Source organism: Girardinichthys multiradiatus, chromosome 11 (assembly GCF_021462225.1).
Source record: "Girardinichthys multiradiatus isolate DD_20200921_A chromosome 11, DD_fGirMul_XY1, whole genome shotgun sequence".
Classification (NCBI taxonomy): Eukaryota; Metazoa; Chordata; class Actinopteri; order Cyprinodontiformes; family Goodeidae; genus Girardinichthys; species Girardinichthys multiradiatus.
The window spans coordinates 21898931-21921210 of NC_061804.1; the positions used below are offsets into that span (position 1 = coordinate 21898931).

A 22280-nucleotide genomic window follows, 5' to 3' on the forward strand; every position below is an offset into this window, starting at 1 on the left:
CCATGGGCATCAGCGCGACTCTAAACCTCAAGCTTAGAAAAGAAACAGCATGTGGATGATGAAACAAACTAAAGGGATATATAAGGTATATGATTTCATGTGGAATTATTCGGTTCTCTTTTTTTAAAATTTAGATAAATAAATATCACTCTTAAACCGATATAGCTGAAACATGACACCTAATTTGATATTTTAGTAGCCTAGTGAAATTAAATTTTGTATCAGTCAGGGTACATTAAAATTGTGTATTAGATATTGCTTCAGGATAATAGGAACATAATTATTATAAGGTTTGCAGGGCACATCCCATGACTTTATGAGATTCTTCTTAAATAAAATTAATTCTATTAAAAAGAAAATCTTTGATATACTCCCGAAGATGATTACTTCATCCTCAGCAAGTGAGACAACATTGGAAATAACTGCAGAACCTGATTTGTGTTTGGACTGTTTTGATCCTGTGGAGCTTCCTGAGTTATCAGAAATATTAGCTTCATCTAAACCTTCAACTTGTATGTTAGACCCAATCCCAACCAAATTATTTAAGGAAGTGTTCCCTCTGATTACCAGCCCCATTTTAGATATGATTAATCTATCTTTAGTAAATGGATATGTACCACAAACTTTTAAGGTAGCTGTAATTAAACCTTTATTTAAGAAACCTTCGCTTGATCGAGATGACTTGAAAAATTACAGATATATATCCAATCTTCCATTCTTATCTAACATTTTTTGAGAAAATAGTTGCTAATCAAGTGTGTGAGCATTTATACAGCAATGACCTGTTTGAAGAGTTTCAGTCAGGTTTCAGAGCTCATCATAGCACTGAAACAGCTCTGCTGAAAGTCACTAATGATATTCTTATGGCCTCAGATAATGGACTTGTGTCTGTTCTGGTTCTGTTAGATCTCAGTGCTGCATTTGATACAGTCAATCACAATATTCTCTTAGAAAGGCTGGAATATGCTGTAGGGATCAGGGGAACAACGCTAGGCTGGTTTAAATCTTATTTGTCTGACAGATTCCAGTTTGTTCATCAGTCAGTCAGTCAGTTTCTATCACTTATTCCATAGTGGGTCGCGGGGAAGCTGGTGCCTATCTCCAGCAGTCTATGGGCGAGAGGCAGGGTACACCCTGGACAGGTCGCCAGTCCATCGCAGGGCAACACACAAACAACCACACACAAACTCATTCACACACCTAAGGGCAATTTAGAGTGACCAATTAACCTAACTGGCATGTCTTTGGACTGTGGGAGGAAGCCGGAGTACCCGGGGAGAACATGCAAACTCCATGCAGAAAGACCCCTGGCCAGGAATTGAACCCAGGACCTTCTTGCTGCAAGGCAACAGTGCTACCAACTGCGCCACCGCACAGCCCAGTTTGTTCATGTAAATGATAAATCATCTTTAAACTCCAGGGTTAGTTGTGGAGTACCACAGGGTTCAGTACTTGGCCCAATTCTCTTTACTATATATATGCTTCCAATAGGTCAAATTATCAGGCAGCATGGGATCAATTTTCACTGTTACGCTGATGATACTCAGCTTTACTTATCCATAAATCCTGATGAACCCAACCAGTTAGATAGACTACAAGCATGTCTTGAAGATATAAAAACTTGGATGACTTTAAAGTTTTTGCTTCTAAATTCAGACAAGACAGAAGTTGTCGTCTTTGGACCGGAGTCTTTAAAAAAGAAACTGCTTAGTCAATCACTTAACCTGGATGGCATTAAATTGACCTCCGGTAATAAAGTAAAAAACCTTGGTGTTACTTATGACCAGGACATATCATTTAAATCCCATATTAAACAGGTTTCTAGGATTTCCTTCTTTCATCTCCGGAACATTGCCAAAATTAGAAATATCCTGTCCAGGAGTGACACTGAAAAACTAGTCCATGCATTTGTTACTTCAAGGCTGGACTATTGTAATTTGTTACTGTCAGGATGTCCACAAAATGCAGTTAAAAGCCTTCAGCTGATTCAAAATGCTGCAGCAAGAGTTCTGATGAAAATTAAAAAGAGAGATCATATTTCTCCTATTTTAGCTTCCCTTCATTGGCTCCCTGTTAAATTCAGAATAGAATTTAAAATTCTCCTCCTCACATATAAAGCCCTTAATGATCTAGCTCCATCATACATCAGAGATCTGATTGTTCCATACGTTCCTAACAGAGCACTTCGTTCTCAGACTGCAGGTTTACTGGTGGTTCCTAGAGTCTCTAGAAGTAGAATGGGAGGCAGATCCTTTAGTTATCAGGCTCCTCTCCTGTGGAACCAGCTCCCAGTTTTAGTCCGTGAGGCAGACACCCTGTCTACTTTTAAGGCTAGAATTAAAACTTTCCTTTTAGATAAAGCTTATAGTTAGAGTGGCTTAGTTTATCAGTTGGTTGGAGTAAGGGGGAGTCAGGTTTAGCCTAAACCGGCTCAGTTATGGTTGAGATCCAAACACACCCTCCATTTCTGCTACCTGTATGACCCCTTCTCTTTTCCAATGGTTATAATCAGTCTGACAGAGGGAGGTATCCCAATCCTTGTGGTTTTTAGTATAACAATGACCATCAGTGGGACCCTTTGTGGGGTGCCTTGTGACAACATTGTTGTAAATAAGCGCCGTTTAACTAAATAATCTGAACTGAAACTATCTGTGTAGTTATGCTGCTATAGGCTTAGGCTGCTGGAGGACTTAACAACCACTTTCACCCTCTTCTCTACATTCTCACACTACTCTCCAATTTTGCATTATTTGCTGTTATTTCAGCTTTTAACTTTGTTCTCTCTCTTTTCTCTTCCTAGAAGCTACACCTGGCCTGACTCTGTGTCTGCCTGTAACACCTTTCTGGAGAAGGGAATCGTCCGAGCTTCTGCTGGCAACAACTTAATGCTCACCCTCTACTGATGATCCACATGGCCCTGTCTTTTAGTGTTTAACCCTTTCTCTCTCCTAGACATGGAAATTGACTGAGCTTTTACTGTAACTAACTCTATGTGCTCTCTTTCAGACTCTAACCTTGAAAACTGGCTCAGAATTTATCTGTTCTTTCTTTCTAGATGAAACAACTAAAGGAGCTACATCCATTAACATTTACTTTTCCTTCCCATAGAAAGTACTCTTGGATCAGTGCTTCTTTGTTCTCTTTGTGTCTCTGCTCTGTTCTGTCTCTCAAACCCCCAGTGGGTCGTGGCAGATGGCCGCTCACACTGAGTCTGGTTCTGCTGGAGGTTTCTTCCTGTTAAAAGGGAGTTTTTCCTCTCCACTGTCGCTACATGCATGCTCAGTATGAGGGATTGCTGCAACGTTAACGCCAGTGACTGTCCACTGTCTCTACATGCTCATCCGGGAGGAGGGAATGCTGCAAGTCACTGACTGGATGCAATCTACTGGGTTTCCTTAGATAGAAAAACTTTTTATCCAATTTGAATAAATAACTGAATCTGATTGCACTGTTCAATTGTTAGGATTAATTGGAATGTATGTACCTGACTGTTGTGAAGTTCCTTGAGACAACATGTGTTGTGAATTGGCGCTATATAAATAAACTGAATTGAATTGAATCTCAATTTGATTGAGGTTGAGAATTTGACTAGGCCACTCCAACATCTTCATTTTTTTCCTATTCAAATGTGGAGTTGCTGGTGGGCTTCAGGTCATTGTCCTGCTGCTTAACCCAAATATGCTTAAGCTTAAGGTCCACAACTGATAGCCATACTTTCACCTTCAGGAATTTCTGGTAGAGAGTGTGGTTTCCTCATTATAGCATGTCATCCAGTTCCTGGAGCAGCAAAGCAGCCCAAATCACCACCCTACGTTTGACCATCAGTATGATGTTCTGTCTCTGACATGTTGTGAATGTACACCTATCAAAAAGTTCCAACTTTTGTCTCATCAGTCCACAGAATGTTTCTCTAAAATTGTTTTGGATCATCAAGATGGTTTTTGGCAAAGTAAAATGGGCCTTTATATTATTTTTGGCCGGCAGTGGTTTTTAACTCGGGAATCTCCCAGGGATGCAGATTTTGCACTGATTATTGACTATAGCTGATAAAGGCTTGCAGTGCTTTAGAAGTTCTTCTGGGTTCTTTGTGGCCTCCTTGATGAGTCATTGATGCACCACTGGAGTCATTTTGGTGTGCCAACCACTCTAAGGAAGGCTCACCACTGTTCAATGTCTCTCACTGTGGTTCGCTGGATTCCTAAAGCCTTAGTAATGGCTTTGTGACCCTTTCCAGAGGGATAAATATGACTTTGCTTCTTATCTGTTCTTTTCTGAATTTCTTTAGATTGTGAGATGATGAGTTACTTTTGTCATCTTTTAGCTTACTTCATGTTGTCAGAGACTATATAAGTGGTTTCTTGACTCTACAGGGCCGGCAGTAATCAGGCTTCGGTTTGGCTAGTGAAACTGAACTCTGCTGATATAAAAAAAGAATAGTTAATTCATTATTAACCAAATGGATAGTTTTTTGTACTAAATGAATCCATCATCTGAAAACTGCATTTTGAATTTTCTTGATTTATAAATTTTGTTGTTTGAAATGTGACAAAAAAAGAAAAAATCTGTAAGAGGCAAACTGTACATCACTCCGTGTATAATAATTCTATACGAGTTTCACTTTTTGAATTGAACTGAACAATTTTTCAATGTTTATTTCTGTTCATTTTGATGACTAACACCAAAGCTAAAAATCCAGATTTCATTTTCTCAGAAAATTAGAACATGACCAATTACAAAAAGGATTTTTGATACAGAAATATCAGACCACCGAAACGTATGTGCACATAGTGCACAGTACATGCACATGTCCAAGACATAATTTACTGCATCAGTGCGGCATGGCATGGAGATATTAGCTTGTGGCTCTGCTGAGGTGAAACCCAGGTTCTTTAGTAGCAGCCTTCAGGTCATCTGCACGGTTGTGTCTGGCGCCTCTATTCTTCCTTTTGACAATACTCTCTTTGAGGCCAGTTTTGCCTGTCCATGAAGTGCAGTAATACCATGGTCATTAAAGGAGGTATTGGTACTTTTGGCGGCATGGGAAGGTGCCAAATAATGCTGGAGAAAGAAATCAGCACCTCCATAAAGGAAGCATGGAGTGCTTCCCGGTAGATGATTTCATGGACTTGATAAAACACAGTGGACGAATACCAACAGATGACTTGATTTCTTGAAACCTCACAGACTGTGGAAACGTTACATTGGACCTCAAGCAATATGGATTCTCTGCCTCTTCTCTTGGACTATGAAAAAAGACCCGTTTTTATTTTCCCATTACCCAGATAAGACTCTTGACAGGAGTGGTCTAATGCAAGGAAAGGCAACAGTTGTAGTCCATGTCCTTCATGTATGTGTGGTGACTCTTGAAGCTCTGACTCCAATTTATACCCCAAATTTTGCCTGAGCTCTTGAATGAGCTTTGCTTTACAATTGTGCCCAAGATAGTCATACCTGCCATTTGGGCCCCCTTTTTGACACTTTTTCCTTCCACTCAATTACCATTAATATACCTGAAAAACACACTATGAACAGCCAGCTTCTTGATTTACATTTCTATATCAAAAATCTAAATCATTTCTGAGAAACTGAGTTTTGGGTTTTCATTAGCTTTAAGTCAAAATCATCCAAATAACATAAGATAAATGCTTAAAATAAATCAGTCTAATAAGTGCATAAATGTTCTGTCTTCCTTCCAATAAGAACTTTTTGGCCTTAAAAGGGGACTATCTGGCTCTGGTCCCTTTTTATTACTGCTCATGAATAGTTACAGACTGATATGACAATAACAGCAGACATTACCAAAGAAAATATCTAATGGCTCAAAGTGGCGTCTTATTGTTTTGTCTAAAATGACAAATGCAATATTTTTCTAATCTAATTACATAATCTGAAATCCATTTCTGCTGGAAAATTATTGGAATCATCAATAAACGTAAACAATTTCAAAATATAAAAGCTGGCCACTAAAGTGCAGAAAAAAATCAATATTGATAATAAAATCAGGCTGTATTCTTCTTGGATGTTTAATTGTGTTTTAAATCATTTACCCCATCAACAAATATTTGTCCTTTCTTTTGAAGATTACAGAGAGTCAACAGATGATGATCAGGTCTTTCAGATTTGTACAACTCTTGCATTCTTAGCTGACTGAGCACAATAAAAACATCAGAAGCCATCAGTACAGGATCAGTCAGACATTCTGTTAGCTGCGGCAACAGAAATGCATGTGTAACAGTGGCCAATAAAAGCCAGTATCCACATAAAAAGGCAGGACCAGCAGGAACCCACAACTGTGTCATTACCTCACTTCCAATAACGCTTGGAAAGAAAATTGATTTAGGCTTTACTTTTTTCTGATGATTACAGTAAACCACAGTCACATAACTTTCCCCTCCTTGCTGTAAGGCTCCATGGTCCTGTAACAGGTTGTCTCTATGACACAATTGCTTGTCTGATTGGCTAATCAGTTTTATGTGGTGAGTGCAGTTTCCAGGCTCCGGTGATGTAGCGCAGGCGAATGGCAATCAGATCCCGTCCCATCTGCAGCCAGCTCCAAAATGGGACCAGTTTGGACCCTGGAAGAGAAAAACCATGGGCCCTTTATTTTCGACTGGAACCCTTTTAAAGTCAAACAGTATAACTGTGGTGGCTTGCAGGCAATTATGGCTGACTGACAACAAAAAAAGTAGTTACAATAAGTGATAAAATATATTAAAAACAAACTGTTGAGGAATTGCAGACAACCCCGAAAGATAAGAGAGATAAATACAAGGACAAACAGGAGGTACAGGGTGAAGACAAATGTCCAAATATTCCATGACAAACCAACCTTCTATTTCAGTCCAGTTCACTGCCACTTCTGCTATGGGGATTTTAAAACACTGGGCAATGTACAAGAGCTCCACATCGAAAGCCCTGAGAGAGCAAAGATAGAAAAGTATACAGCAGGTGTTCAGCAATAAATTCACGTTTTACAGCTGCCAAATAAAATAAAAGGGGAAAACGTAGTGTAAACACTGCTGAGGGTAAGTGCTTCTTTTTATGGTTTATTTATTTTACCTTAAAGATTGAGAACTACTGTTGTCACTCTCATGAATGTCAAACTAGACACAGGGAAATGCTGCGTAGTGGTTTTATTTTTCAGAAAATCCATTTTTGAGTTAGAGGCATTTATTTCTTAAAACTAATAGAGCTACAAAGTAACTCAGATGCCCCTACAAGGAAATTTTAGGAGCAGCCCTTAGATCATCATGTTCATATTTGTTATCTTAGCTGCTTTACTGATAATACCAATTATTTTCCAAACGTTTTTAAAACTCTTATTTAAAAATAATTTTTTTTAAAACAATGTTTTCTTCTAACAAAGAGGACACACATACAGTGGCTTTGCAAGAGTATTATTACCACTAGTACTTTTAAAAAATTTTGTTAAATTTTAACCACAAACTTCAGTGCATTTTATTAGGATTTTATGCAACGAACTTAAACAAAATCAGCACATAACTGTGAGGTTTAAGAAAAATGATTCATGGCTTTCAAACACTTTACAAAAAAAAAAAGTCTCAAAAGCGTGGTGAGCATTTATATTCAACCCATTTGTCTCGTGAGGCACCTAAAAAAATTCCAATGCAACTAAATATTTTCAAAGATCATCAAGAGGTATAAACACAGTTTGTTGGAGAACATTTGTGAACAAACAGCATCATGAAGACCAAGGAACACAGCAGACAAGTCAGGGAGAAAGTTATTTAGTTCTAAAACAATATCCTAAGCTTTGAACATCTCACAGAGACAGCCCAGGCCAACACAACATTAATCAGAGAAGCAGCCCATGGTCCACTGCTCAGTTGTCAAAATGTGTTGACAAGCCAACTATTAGTTGTGCACCCACAAATCTGCACATAAAAAAGAGTGTCAATAAGAAAGCCACTGTTAAACAAAAAAAAGAAAGAAAAACAAAGCACTTCTTGCAGTTTGCCACAAACCAGGCAAGGAGCACAGCAAACATTTGGAAGAAGGTGCTCTGCAGAGATGAGACTAAAATGTTACTTTCAGGCCAACATCTAAAACGCATGCGTAGTGTGATGGAGAATTAACAATGTGCATTTAGCCCACAGTGAAACGTGGCGGTGGCAGCATCATGCTGTTGGGATGCCCGTCTTTAGGAGGGGCAGAAAAGCTGGTGATAGAAAGATGGTGATAAATGCATGGCAGTCCTGGGGAAAACGATGCTGAGGTTCAAATAAGCTATAAATCCAGTGACTTACAGCTGAAATGATTCACTCATGGGGACCGTATATAAATGCAGGCATCACTTTCAGGCTTTTACTCATTAAGCAAAACTGAAAACCATTTATCCTTTGCTTCCACTTCACAATTATGCACTAGTTTGTGTTGGTCAAATTACATAAAATCACAATAAAATACATTAAAGTTTGAAATTGGAATGTGAAAAAATGTGAGAAAGTTTATAGGAATAGGAATACTTTTACAAGGTGTTGGAAATTAACTCCTAACTTCAAACAATTCCTTTATAATTAACAAGCAGCAAAAACCTTCTTTTCTCAGCATACATTTGCGAGTACAATAAGTTATCGGCACAATCCTCAGACAGATTTCCATTCTGACCTAAGCTGACACGTTACAGAAACATGACTTCATGATTTGGTGGATCTGCAGTTCCTCACCATCGCTCTACATGGAGAAAGGAGAAGGTCTTGAGAGCAGCCTCACGTGTGAAAAGCTTGAAGCCACACTGTGTGTCTTTGATTCCTCTCACACAGAAGAACCACACCAGGAAGTGGAAGCCATACATGAGGAATGTACGAAACACAGATCGCTGACAAGATACAAAATTGTAAATTCATTGTGTAGAACAGACACAATTGATTGAGTTTTTCATCTTTAAGAAGACAAGGAAGTTACCTGAGCTACGGAGTCTTTTTCTAGGTGAGCTCTGGAGCCACAAGAAATGGCCAAGTTCTCCTGCGTGAAAAAATGACAGGTTTTAGGGCATAATAATCACTGTTCTTTTAACACAACACAGAGCAGAAGCCTTGAGACACTCTGAATATCTATACACATTTTTTAAAGGAAATATTCAATCGGACCTTTCGAGGGTCTTCCTAAAACTTTGTTTTACCTTTTTCTTTCAGCTCATTTTAGGTCTGGTACCTAGCCATTTTCTGTGTATTATTATTTTTTGTTTATTAAGCCATTTAAGTCTCAACTGAAGGAATGAACATCATGACGACCAAAGGTATCTAGTTTCCTTAAACTTCCTTAACAGGGAAACAATTCCAAATCAGATCTTTATACCAGCGCAATGTCAGAAAAACACAGTTTGTTGCATTTTCTTTACTTAAATCATAAAAAAAATTATGTTTTATAGAACAAACATTTTTAGATATGAACCAATCAGGATTCTGTGGCAATTTTCTGATCTCGACTTCTGTAAAAAAATTTGGACCTGCCGACACTGTTTTTAGCTGCTTCTTAAGAATTACAGTGCCTTGCGAAAGTATTCGGCACCCTTGAACTGGTCAACCTTTTGCCACATTTCAGGCTTCAAACATAAAGATATAAAATTCTAATTTGTTGTGAAGAATCAACAACAAGTGGGACGCAATCGTGAAGTGGAATGAAATTTATTGGATGTGTCAAACCTTTTTAACAAATAAAAAACTGAAAAGTGGGGCGTGTAATATTATTCGGCTCCCTTGCGTTAATACTTTGTAGCGCCACCCTTTGCTGCAATTACAGCTGCAAGTCGCTTTGGGTTTGTCTCTATTAGTTTTGCACATTGAGAGACTGAAATTCTTGCCCATTCTTCCTTGCAAAACAGCTCGAGCTCAGTGAGGTTGGATGGAGAGTGTTCATGAACAGCAGTCTTCAGCTCTTTCCACAGATTCTGGATTGGATTCAGGTCTGGACTTTGACTTGGCCATTCCAACACCTGGATACGTTTATTTGTGAACCATTACATTGCAGATTTGGCTTTATGTTTTGGATCATTGTCTTGTTGGAAGATAAATCTCCGTCCCAGTCTCAGGTCTCTTGCAGACTCCAACAGGTTTTCTTCCAGAATGGTCCTGTATTTGGACCCATCCATCTTCCCATCAATTTTGACCATCTTCCCTGTCTCTGCTGACAAAAAGCAGGCCCAAACCATGATGCTGCCACCACCATGTTTGACAGTGGGGATGTTGTGTTCAGGGTGATGAGCTGTGTTGCTTTTACCCCAAACATATCATTTTGCATTGTGGCCAAACAGTTCAATTTTGGTTTCATCTGACCAGAGCACCTTCTTCCACATGTTTGGTGTGTCTCCCAGGTGGCTTGTGGCAAACTTTAAACGAGACTTTTTATGGATATCTTTGAGAAATGGCTTTCTTCTTACCACTCTTCCATAAAGGCCAGATTTGTGCAGTGTACGACTGATTGTTGTCCTATGGACAGACTCTCCCACCTCAGCTGTAGATCTCTGCAGTTCATCCAGAGTGATCATGGGCCTCTTGGCTGCATCTCTGATCAGTCTTCTCCTTGTTCGAGATGAAAGTTTAGAGGGACGGCCGAGTCTTGGTAGATTTGCAGTGGTCTGATACTCCTTCCATTTCAATATGATTGCTTACACAGTGCTCCTTGGGATGTTTAAAGTTTGGGAAATCTTTTTGTATCCAAATCCGGCTTTAAACTTCTCCACAACATTATCTCTGACCTGCCTGGTGTGTTCCTTGGTCTTCATGATGCTCTCTGCGCTTTGAACAGAACCCTGAGACTATCACAGAGCAGGTGCATTTATACGGAGACTTGATTACACACAGGTGGATTCTATTTATCATCATCAGTCATTTGATTCACAACATTGAATCATTCAGAGATCCTCACTGAACGTCTGGAGTGAGTTTGCTGCACTGAAAGTAAAGGGGCTGAATAATATTGCACGCCCCACTTTTCAGTTTTTTGTTTATTAAAAAAGGTTTGACACATCCAATAAATTTCATTCCACTTCACGATTGTGTCCCACTTGTTGTTGATTCTTCACAAAAAATTTGAATTTTATATCTTTATGTTTGAAGCCTCAAATGTGGCAAGAGGTCGAAAAGTTCAAGGGGGCCGAATACTTTCGCAAGGCACTGTAGCATACATTAAATAGAACAACAGCATTTTGAATATTTTTTCCAGTCTTCCTGTCATTAGAGGTAATTTTTTAAATTAGGGACAGAGGTGACATCACATTGTGTGATACAGAGTAGTAGCTGTTAAACAGGGTTTTAAATAAAAATCAACTGACTATGGAAATTACATTTTAAACTGCCTTTAGCATATTATATTAGCAATTACAGTAATTTCTGCTTTTTCTCAGTCTGAATGAACCACATGTCTTGACAGTTACCTTTTAATTAGCTCAATGCAAGGTTTAACTCAGCTTAACCTAACTGATCAATCTGAAAATTATCTGAATCTGGTTAGCAGCCCCTTTCTGGAGAAATCCCTAGAAACAAAACATATTCAATCTGATCTGGAGGCACTTTGTGACAAGCAGCCTATAAATGGGACTCAAATATTCCAATTTATTTGATTAAAAAATACAATCAGTTCAATCTGTATATTATTTTAGCACCAAGATGATTCTCAAAGAGCTGTTGGTTGATGAAGTGACATACAACAGAAAATACACTAATAGACGATGCTTCCTCTCGTTTCAGGTCTTTGCTGTTTGTTTCAGTTATTTAAATATAAAGACTTGACCTTCAGATACTATTTATCTGTTAGAGAAAATTATTTTAGGGTTGAAGGAAATGGACTGCACAACATAAGTCATGGTTAATAACTGAACAAAAAAAAAAAAACAGCCAGAGCTCAAAGAGACACATTGAGTAACATTCAAAAAGCCTGGAGAACAATTGATGAAGAATATTTCATAATTAACAGGAAAGTCTCGCTCTTTGGGCGCAAAACATATGTTAATAAGAGGTCTGTTAAAACTTTTACACAGTACTGTACATTTATAAGAGACTGTATAGAAAAAGTAAAACAAAAACCCAACTGGTCCAGGGTTGAGGTCTTTAAGTCCAGCCTCCACTTTCTCAATGTCGGAAAACTTTGTGGCTCCATCGGCATCTGCCATCAGTATGAGTTTCCCCCTGGAGCTCAGAGTTCCCTTTTAGAGCAGCAGAGAAACACAAACATGAGTGATACCAACACAAAAATCAACCCAACTCAGTTACTTCAGAATAATAATTTAAAAAAAAGCTTTCTGCAGTCCACAGTCTCACCATTCGTACAGCTCCTCCCTTCCCCCTATTCTTGACCAGAGTCAGGACCCTCACTTTATCAGCACTGTGTTTGTTGGTGTACTGCAAAGCAACCTGGCAGAACATCACATAAGTATTCCAGGTGGATCACTGACCAAAATACAGCACAACTTATGGGGACAATATAAAGATTAAAACCATTACCTCTGTGGTTTTGTCTTTGCTGCCATCATCAACCACAATGACCTCATAGGTGAAAGAGGGGTTTTGCTTCTGCAGTTAGATAATTAGAGCGATTTTCAATCACTAAAGATGCTTTAAAACCGATCATTGCTGCCACCTAGTGGTAGCGGTTAGAACTAAAATCCACATTCAGAATTAGGAGCTTTTACAAGATGTTGTCCTTGGTTATTTCTTAATAGTAAGAAAAAAATCAAAATCCAAATAGTCGTGGAATCTTTTACACGAGTTGTTTTCATAGGATAAATCATTGTTGTCATCGTAACAACATAATGTGAAGTAGTACAAAGTAGATCTGCTGACCCATGTAAGATGCATAGGAAACTTTTGTATCAAAAACTATGGACAGAATAAAATAAATAATGCATAAATGGTGCAGCCATACAACAGAGAGAAATTAAAATTACACTTTATATATTAGTAAGTACAATAAAACGTTTAGTGGGATAATATTTACCAAGCGTGGTACTCACTTGTCTGTTTTCTAAGTACTGCATAGCTTCATCAAGCATCACAGGCACTGAAATGAAACAAAAACCAACATGTAACTCCCTTCAATTTTCTGTGGGTGACCATGACATTAACCCTATGGGTCAAAGTTTCATGTTTTGATTGGTGTTTGCCAGTTGTCAGTGGAGACTAGTTGTTCAGTTTGATGATTTACATTTCATTAAAATTACAGACTTTGAAAAGAGGAAACGGGGAACATAAACAATCCCTACAGTCTGCTCTAAAGAAGCTCCTGGCAGAAAACAACTCACTTCGGAGCTCCTCGTTGTAGGCAGGTATCACCACAGAAAGCTCTCTGGAAAATGGATCATGCAGACTTGGGAAGGGCTTCTTCTCTCCTGTGGCTGTGAGGAAATATTTCTCATTCTCGTGGCGTGTCAGGTTCACCATATCTGCAGTCAAATGTGCGACTACAAGCACCTAAAAGGGGACAAGTACGATGATTGCTTGAGCAATATGTTTATGTTGTACCACACAAAATATCGTTAATGACAGGCTTTTAGACAGACCAGAAAAGACTAGTTTACCCAATTTTTATTACACAAACTTACTTATTAACATTTTTTTTATGTTATTTATTGGTTTGAAACATTTTCAGCTTCTAAATAGTCTTTGATCAAGGAATAACATTTAACCAAATGCTTAATGAGCCCTGCTCAGCTTTATGAGTGTAATATGATGGTTCTTCCATATGAAATGGGGCAAAACGAAACACACATAAATAGGTTGGGAAGATTTAAACTTGATCCAAGCTAGGTAAAAGTAAAAAAAAAATCTTGATGGAAAACTACAGTTGTGGCCAAAGGTTTTGAGACTGTTTTCCACAAATCTTACTGCTTAGAAGTTGACGATATTTGGAAACCGACATTTGGTTCTTGATAGCATAAAGATCTGAGGAGTTTCCAAGCCATGGACCCAAAATGTGTCTTCTGTTTTTTTTATTTTTTATCTCTAAACCATTTAGTTGTCACTTTACCTTGTGACTTGGCACTGCATCCTGCTGGAAAATGCACTGCACATCACCAATTTACTGCTGGATTATTGAGCAAATTCGTTCTTGCAGGATGTTTTGATACCGTTCTTTATTCGTGGCAACGTCTTCAGGCAGAATTGTGAGAGAGACCACTAATGTATGAGAGGTCACCCCACACATGGATGGTCTCAGGACACCTCATAATCAGACTGACAGAACTCATGGTACTGTTTACTTTTTCATATTCCCACAGTCTATCTTTTCAAATGTCCCTAACAGTCCAAAGGGGGCTTAACTGAGTGCAGACAAACATTTGCACCTGGCTGCTGCCATTCCTCAGCAAGCTCTGCACTGGTAGCAACCCTATCCCTCAGCTGGATTCTCTTTAAGAGATGGCCCTGGCTTTTGTTGGACTCCCTGAAGCTAGACATTCAAACCAGATGTATCTCTGTCCGTGAAGTTCTCTGTGATTTAAAAAAAAAAAAGGTTGATTTCGTTGCAATCTTACAAGCAGCAACATCATTGTCTGTGAAGCCATTGTGATGCAAAGTAAAGATCAGAGCACATTTAAAAAGCCAGTCATAAAAATTTGGCCCAGAACTATCGACTGTCAGTTCAAGGTGCAAAAATTGTAAGATGAGTCTGGCCAGCTTTTGGCTTCACATTTGAATTAATTTCTCAACATGATAAACCGCATCACTGTCAAACATTACTTACCACAATCAAACCAAGAGCTGCCAAAGCGAAAAGAGCTTGAACTATCTCACAAAGGATATCCATTTTCCTCAAAACTGCCTTTGACAGACCACCTGCCCAGGTGGCTAGCTTGTTTTCTTGATGTTTGAATTCAAAACTTCCAGTCGGTGCTCCAATTTCAACCTACCTACATAAAAAAGACAAGTTTACACTAACTCGTATACAGCGGAAGCGATAAATAACCCGTCATATGTCCATTGTTCCGTGGATAGCTCAGTAAACTACACTTCCAATCACAACTGTACACAGCGGTGACGCGGAAGTCATTGCCACTTCTCGACACATCATCAGTTTGAAGCAAAAAGGCACCGAGGAGCCCCGGGACAAGAAGCAGTCACAAGCACACTGCCATCTGCTGGTTGGGGGTGGGAACGACGGCAAGGTTTTAGAATGGGGTTGAAACAGAACAACTTTGCTATTGAGGGCAACTCTGCCAAAATGTTTAACAACTTATCTCTGATTAAAAATATACTTGTTTTGAAAACAAAAATACACGTCAGACATAAATGGAAAGAAGAAGATGGTAGAGTATACAACACCACATTCACTCATCCCTGCATTTTGGTCACAGCCAGAAGTTTAAATACCCTTATCATTGGCATGAATAAGATATTTTCTCTTATACGGAGTAAAAATTATAGATGTTGGCTCAAACATACATACAAACATACCCTCATTATTATTTTGGAGCTGATAGATATCCTTTAAAATAGACAGACAGACAGACAGATAGATTGATAACATGCATATTTGGACCAATTCAACCATTACCCCCTCTTTTGTAAAACACTACATTTATAAATGTTTTGAATAAACATCTTATAATTCCCCCTTTTATGTCTTTATATTTAACATTTCTTCATTGAGAGCAAAGTGGAACCGAAATCAAATTCCTTGTTTTTGTGCACAAATATGGTGAATAAAGCTGATTCTAAAATTTGCAGAGACACCACACACTTTTTGTAGCAATCGTCTAGCTTCTGGCATAATCTTCTTGGCAGAATTGGTGGAGGTCATTTAAATGAATAGGTTTCCTGGTGCAGACCCAGCTTTTAAGCAATTTTCTTTCATCAGGGGTGAGGTCAGAGTTTTTTTGTGAGCCCACTTTATCAATTGGAATTCTAGTTTTGTGTGTTTGGGATCAATATCGTGTTGGAACTCCCAGCTTTGTACATAGTTTACCATAGCGACTTTATTTATAGAGCACTTGAAACACCGACAGGACCACAGAGAATAAATGAAACAGCTGTAAGATGATATAAAATAGACCCATAATTGAAAGGACGTAAAAATAAATAAAACAGCCATTTTTAAAAGTAAAACACAAGAACAACTGTCGACAACAAATCAAGAACTAAATGGTTAAAACTTGGCCATTATTGGGTGTTCCAACTGGGTGTTATTTTATTTCGAAAGAGGTTTTACTTGACAAACTGACAAGAATGGTCAAATATCCGGTCAGCTTGTTCATAGCAACGGAAAACAACTTTTCAAGGAACAGTTAAATTGTTTTTTTCATTATTTGTGAATGATTTTCAACCAAACTTGTGTAATTGTTCATAAACATAATTAAAGTTGTGTGCTGCGCCATCAATCCACCTCAAAGTATTCGTGCACGTTCTCTCACCGGCCACCGTAGTACAAACCCACGTGGCTAAACAAAACGTAATGGCGGCTGGGTTTAAGTAAGATTGTTCACACACTGTTCATACACATTGAACACGACTCGCTTGTGTCAGTTTCTTATTGCCTGTCCAGTTGTTTTAATTAGTATATATTAGTATTTTAACGCATGTGCCGAGTATTGACGTCTTTATTGTGTTGTTTCTGTCTGACCTGCAGGACTGCGGAGCCTCTGGAGTATCACAGAAGCTTTCTGGTTTGCGAAATGTTCCAAGTTGAATTCATGATCGTCACCGATCTTTTGATTCAATAAATATTTGTGCATTTTTATTAATGAAATCAGCGCTATTTAGTCTAAAAATGTTTTCTTTTCCAGAAAGAAAACTGTCGACCTGATGGACGGGAACTGTCTGAATTCAGAACCACAACACTGAACATTGGTGAGGCAAGCTGCTGGTTCTGACCCACTCTTACAGTTATCTAAGGGAAAGAAGTCGGGTATATTCTATATTTGTTGGTTTAGGATCCATATCCACAGCAGATGGTTCGGCTCTGGTGAAGATGGGAAACACGACGATTATCTGCGGAATCAAAGCGGTACAGAGTCTCTCTTTTTAAAAGAAGTTTTAAAGATAGTAGCAAGACTTTCCTGTAAAATTAATCCAACTCACTTTGGGTAAAGTTTGTCAACTACAGAACAGCATTTCATGATTATCTATTTGTTTGGCAATGTTGTTGTAATTATATAATCAAGATAAAATGTACCCTCTCAGACACAAGATTCCACATGGCCAAGGCTCTGGTGACATCACAAGAGGCGAAGGGCCAATGTTCAGGGTTCTTTGTAATGGTGCGTTCACACCGAATGCGGTTTTTCTGCGATAGGAGCGGCCGATTTACATGTTATTCCTATGTAGTGGCGCGGCGCAGTGCGAAGGAGACGAAGGACGCGGTGCGGAAGGTGCGCCGAGCGAAGCGACAGCGATGGACGAGTTGAAAAATCTGAACTTTTTCCTAAATTTGCCAATCAGGGACTGGATGTGGCTGTGACGTAGGGTAAAGGACCGCAGCGGAGAAGAAGCAGTTGTCAATGATGGAGGACCAGATCATAGTGGCGGTGTGCGGCAAGCCAGAGTTGTATGATTCAACTAATTACTTTTACCGAGACGAGTACAGAAATGACCTGGCCTGGTTATGTTTAGGCACAAATATCTTATATTTAGGAGATGTGGACATTAAAAATCGGCTGTTTTTTTACTGAGCTGAGATTTATTTACTCACCGAAGACAGATGAACAGGCGTTCAGCAGCGGGGATATAGCGCTGGTAGTTGGTGTCCCGGGGGCCGATTCGTCGCCCAACGCGGGGCAGCAGATCTTCGAACTGAGTCCTGGATAGACGGAAGTACCGCTGAAATCGACCATCATCCAGACGCAGCTCCTGGAGTAGGTGGTGGTACTCTCCAAACTGTTCCCGTCCCTGAAGAATCTGGTGAACCCAGGGATGTCGACGGCGTTTTTCGGCTTGTACCAGTTAAAGTACTGAAAATAAATGTGCTTCTACATTCATGACTAATTGGAGTCAAACTGTTAATCAGATGCTTTAAGTTGAACCAACTTGAAACTCAAATGCTTCAGAATCTATGTTGAAACCTGTCAAAAGCCATTTATCCTTCATAGTGTTTACTAAAAATGCCAGGTGAACGGCCTCTCGTGATGTCATCAACCGAAATACGCACAAAGCAGAATTAGATATTTGTTAGTGTACTTTTCAAACCGTACTTTGTGAAATCCTGCAGTGGCAGTCCAGGCTTTACTACCAAGCTGTGTTTTTATTGGTTGAAAGAATTGAGCACTATTTCTAAAATTAAGACTGGGAGAGTTAAAAATCCTCATTTAATTCAAGAATCCATCCATCTCACCATCCTCATCCTGAATTCTTCATCCAAAGGCAGATATTTTATACCTGTCAGCCAGTGCTGCTGTGTTTGTCTTTCAGAGGTAAACCGTTTTATAGTGTTTAGCTTTTCACTGAAACATACCAGGATTTGTTTATGTGCAGGAGCTGGCTAACCCTACAGCAGAGGCCCCTGGTAAAGGTTACATTGGCAAGTACTCCATTTTTTTATCATGTATTCCTATGTAGCAAATCCCTTTGTAATACTAGTTACGATGGTTTTGATGATCCCTATACATATATTCCTACGTGTATAGCATCAAAAACTGACGGGAAGTAACTGCTGCAACGTCTCTGTCCTTGTTTAGTGCCCAACGTGGACTTGCCGCCTCTGTGTTCGTCCCGTTTTCGGCCGGGTCCACCAGGAGAACAGGCCCAGGCTGCCAGCCAGTTTATTGCTGATGTTATTGAAAGGTGTGACCAACCTTTGAAGCGTTCTTTCCAATTGGTGCATGTCTTAATTGTCTAAATGCTTGCCAGTGCCTTTACTAACCAGTGTTGTGTGTGTGTGTGTGTGTGTGCCCCAGCTCTGAGGTGATCAAAACAGAGGACTTGTGCATTGATAGAGGAAAGGTAACTGGAGAAATTTGTGCACATTGCTGCCAATTGTTTTTATGTGATAAATCGCTATTAATGATTCGGCTGTTGTTGCAGCTCTGTTGGGTGCTCTACTGTGACATCATGTGTCTCGACTATGATGGGAATATTCTGGATGCTTGTATAATCGCTCTGCTGGCTGCCCTGAAGAACAGTATGTGATGTTAACACAACTGACAGATCAGACCCGATATTGGTATCAGCCAGGAACAGCCTAGTTGATGCATTTATTGAAACAAAGCTCAATTGTTTGTCATTTCATCTACACCTTAATCATATAATAATTGTATGTGGTTGTGCGGCATGCTTTTCAAATTCAGTTATTATATGAGCCATGATTTAAGCCTTTAATTTTACCTTCTCTCCTCGTTATAGCTCAGCTCCCAGAAGTCGTCGTAAACAAAGAGACATCTTCACCAGAGGTGGATTTGGAAAAGCGACAAAGGCTTCATATCCACAAACATCCAGTTGGAGCCTCTTTTTGTGTCTTTGATGAGTAAGTTTGTCTAGTTTAAAGAACGTCATTCTTTTTGGCTACAATTTGCACCGATCATGAGCCCGTACGAGTTACTAACGATAACAGATATACATCACATAACCATAGTTTTATCGTATTAGAAGATTTTAAACCAAATTAATAACGTGATCAAATTGATTCTATTTCAAATAAAAAAAACTACTACTACTACAAACATATTGAATACTAAAGTTATCTATAATAGATTTTTTTCATGCCAACACTTAAACAAAAACGTCCAAAACAAACAAAATTTAGTTGTACTTCAAAGGTCCTTATTATGCAGAATGTTATACCAGTTGTCATTCTGCTCTTCATAGTGTAACGCAACTATAACAAACTACTATTAGCTGGCTAATGAAAGGGACCATCTGTTCTTATTGTACCAACAGTAGTTTTAAAATGGCTTTGCTTTCACAAGAGTGATGACTGGTGCTGCTTGGCCTGTTTACATGGAGAACCATTGTTAAATTTAAGAGTCAGCAGGGCAAGTAAGACCTCTGCAATCCGCAATTGTTCATATCTTTGTCTTGTTTTTTAAACTGGTTGGCAGCCATTATGTTGTTAATTCCTACTGATTTCAGTCATACTGCACATGAGCCAGGGCTTCCACCTAAGAAAGATTAAATTTTTCCCAACTACACGACAACGGAGACGTTTTCATACCATTACACTCAGGAACCAGTTCTCAAATTGTGCCATTTTCACACGACATGCACCGTTGTTGTGAAACGAACAGTAGAAATGCAACCAAACCTTTTCGTTTTCACCAGAAAAACTTGTGTAGGCAGGAATAACTGTACATGTTTTCCCTGACTGGCAATGTTGATAAATATCTGGATTTACTTGGAAGCGAAGGAAAAAGGCAGTGGCCTTCAATCAGCCAGCTGACCGGCAGGGTGACAGTTGTAAGAGAGTTTAGTGCTCTATGCTCCATAGTCGACAAAAGTTCTGGTCACTTCAGTCTTTCTTTGGCATCTTACGTTAAATATTTCAAACTGTAGGAATGTTAGGATAGAAAATGTTATTTCTGAAAGGCTTCTTTTCTTCAAATGTTTGATCACGTTACGCCCCAATGCCTAAGTTGCACCTGTGCTAAACCTGGCTCCCTCTCTGCACAGCTCCATACTGATCGTAGACCCCACAGCTGAGGAGGAGAGTCTGTCTACAGCACATCTCACTGTGGTCACAGACGAGGAGGATCGTCTCTGCTCTGTACACAAACCAGGTAAGATGCAGTATGTAGTGATTCTCTTCTAAATACAATCAACTTGCAGGACTGGGAACAGACTTGCTGTTCAGTTTAAAAATACTGAATTAATATTTAAGCTTCAAAAGTTAGTTTTGATGCAGTTTCTTGAACCTTTAGGCTCAGTGTAATTTAATGACTTTTCTTCACCATAAAATGAGAAAAATAAAATTAAAGTCAAAAAAGTATTTTTATTTCCAGACTTTAACCATTATTGTCTGAATTTTGTGTTCACCCTTAATGTTGTCCTTCATTCCTCCTTTAATTTCCTTTTTCTGTTCCGGTCCTTCCCTTCTACCTTTATTGTCTCCATCCTTTTTTTTTTTTTTTACCTCTGCTCTTGTATTACTTCCATCCGTTTCTTGTCCTTCCATCCTTTTTCTCTCCTCTTACTTCCTCGTATCTTCCCTCCCTTGTCTTCATTCTTTCCTTGTGTCCTACTCCTTTCCCTCCTTTTGTTGTTTCCTACCTCCCCTTTCTTCCTTCATTCCTGCTTGTATTCTTTGTAGATGACATGTTTAAAGGCTGCCTGGTGCAGAAATATCTACCATAAATGTATAGGGAAGTATTTTCTATTTTAAAGCAAATGCAAGACTGGGAGTTCTGGAAAATTATGTCTGCAGAAGTCTGGAATTTTTACATAAACATGTGGGAAAAACTAGGAAACCTGTGCAAGGCTGCAACACATCTTCCAAAGTCTTATAATAATAATAATAAAGATAAAAGGAGATAAAAAAAAAAGATTCTAACCAACACTTTTTGTGGTTCAGGTGGAACTCCCATGTCTGGAGAGAAGCTGCAAGAGTGCATCAACCGAGCAACAACCCGACAGAGAGAGATCCACAAACTCATTGACAAGGTTCTAGACAGCGTAAAGACGTCGGAGTAAAAAAGTCAAGACAATGTTTTTTTTTTATCTAAAAGATGTATTTTCCACTGTCAATATATATTCTTTTAATAACAATAAAACAGATGACAAAGACTGCTTAAAAAATTATTTCTGTGTCCAGAAATGCCTCGCACACGCTCAGCTGATGTCATGTAAAGAATATGCTCATGGCTCCTGGACTTATTAAAATGTGACACCTTTTCAAAATATGCAGTACAAAAAGTACACCTTCTTGCATGTTGATCTTGAGTCCAGGTGCGAATCCTGTTGCTGGAACCGCTTAGAGGAGAAAGATTTCCAACAGACTGAGAGGTAGACAGCTGCCCCAAGGCAATACTCCCAAGATCAGATTTGCATTTTCACAAAGTCATCATGGTTACATAGAGGATTTGGTGTCAATATAAGCTCAGTTTAGATCTGTGCTTAAAGGGCAGTATCTACTGGGGGTTCGAAGGGGGGGTCAACAAAGCAGAGGCAGGAGGATCAGACGGCCTCGTGCATAATCCTCCTGAGAATGTGCATTCAGGATCCTCTCAGTCCTTGCAAAAAAAACCAAAAAAAAAAAAAAAAACCAGAAGAATACCTGTGGAAGCCCATTACCTACCAGACCTATCTTCGCCCGGGCCATCTCGCTAGGCAAGTGTAGGGCTCCCTGTTGTAAAAACCTGATCCTCCACAGTGGATGACGTTTGGTTTTCCAAAACTTCTGAGAAC

The 22280-nt window shown here is 39.1% G+C and overlaps 2 protein-coding genes across 3 annotated transcripts; one reads left to right on the plus strand and one right to left on the minus strand.

The window, feature by feature from the left end:
- Window positions 1–6009: 6009 nt before the first annotated feature.
- alg5 (ALG5 dolichyl-phosphate beta-glucosyltransferase) lies at window positions 6010–15034 on the minus strand. 2 transcript variants are annotated; one of them, XM_047378336.1, is made up of 11 exons: window positions 14698–15034; window positions 14300–14444; window positions 13259–13427; window positions 12971–13017; window positions 12462–12530; window positions 12279–12371; window positions 12050–12163; window positions 8926–8985; window positions 8688–8839; window positions 6830–6915; window positions 6010–6575 (listed from the first exon to the last, which is right to left on the minus strand). In XM_047378336.1, exons 3-11 carry the CDS (start codon window positions 13395–13397, stop codon window positions 6460–6462), a joined length of 876 nt encoding a protein of 291 aa, XP_047234292.1. In that variant the 5' UTR covers window positions 13398–13427; window positions 14300–14444; window positions 14698–15034; the 3' UTR covers window positions 6010–6459. The 2 variants fall into 2 exon arrangements, with proteins under 2 accessions (XP_047234292.1, XP_047234290.1); XM_047378334.1 differs by lacking the exon at window positions 14300–14444 and having other exon boundaries at window positions 14698–15033.
- A 1327-nt stretch (window positions 15035–16361) lies between these two features.
- On the plus strand, window positions 16362–21659 carry exosc8 (exosome component 8). The gene is made up of 11 exons (XM_047378983.1): window positions 16362–16421; window positions 16579–16615; window positions 16736–16799; window positions 16883–16956; window positions 18420–18465; window positions 18623–18728; window positions 18842–18887; window positions 18969–19065; window positions 19287–19407; window positions 20550–20656; window positions 21448–21659. The coding sequence occupies exons 1-11, from the start codon at window positions 16405–16407 to the stop codon at window positions 21564–21566; spliced, it is 834 nt and encodes a 277-aa protein (XP_047234939.1). The 5' UTR covers window positions 16362–16404; the 3' UTR covers window positions 21567–21659.
- Window positions 21660–22280: the final 621 nt, after the last annotated feature.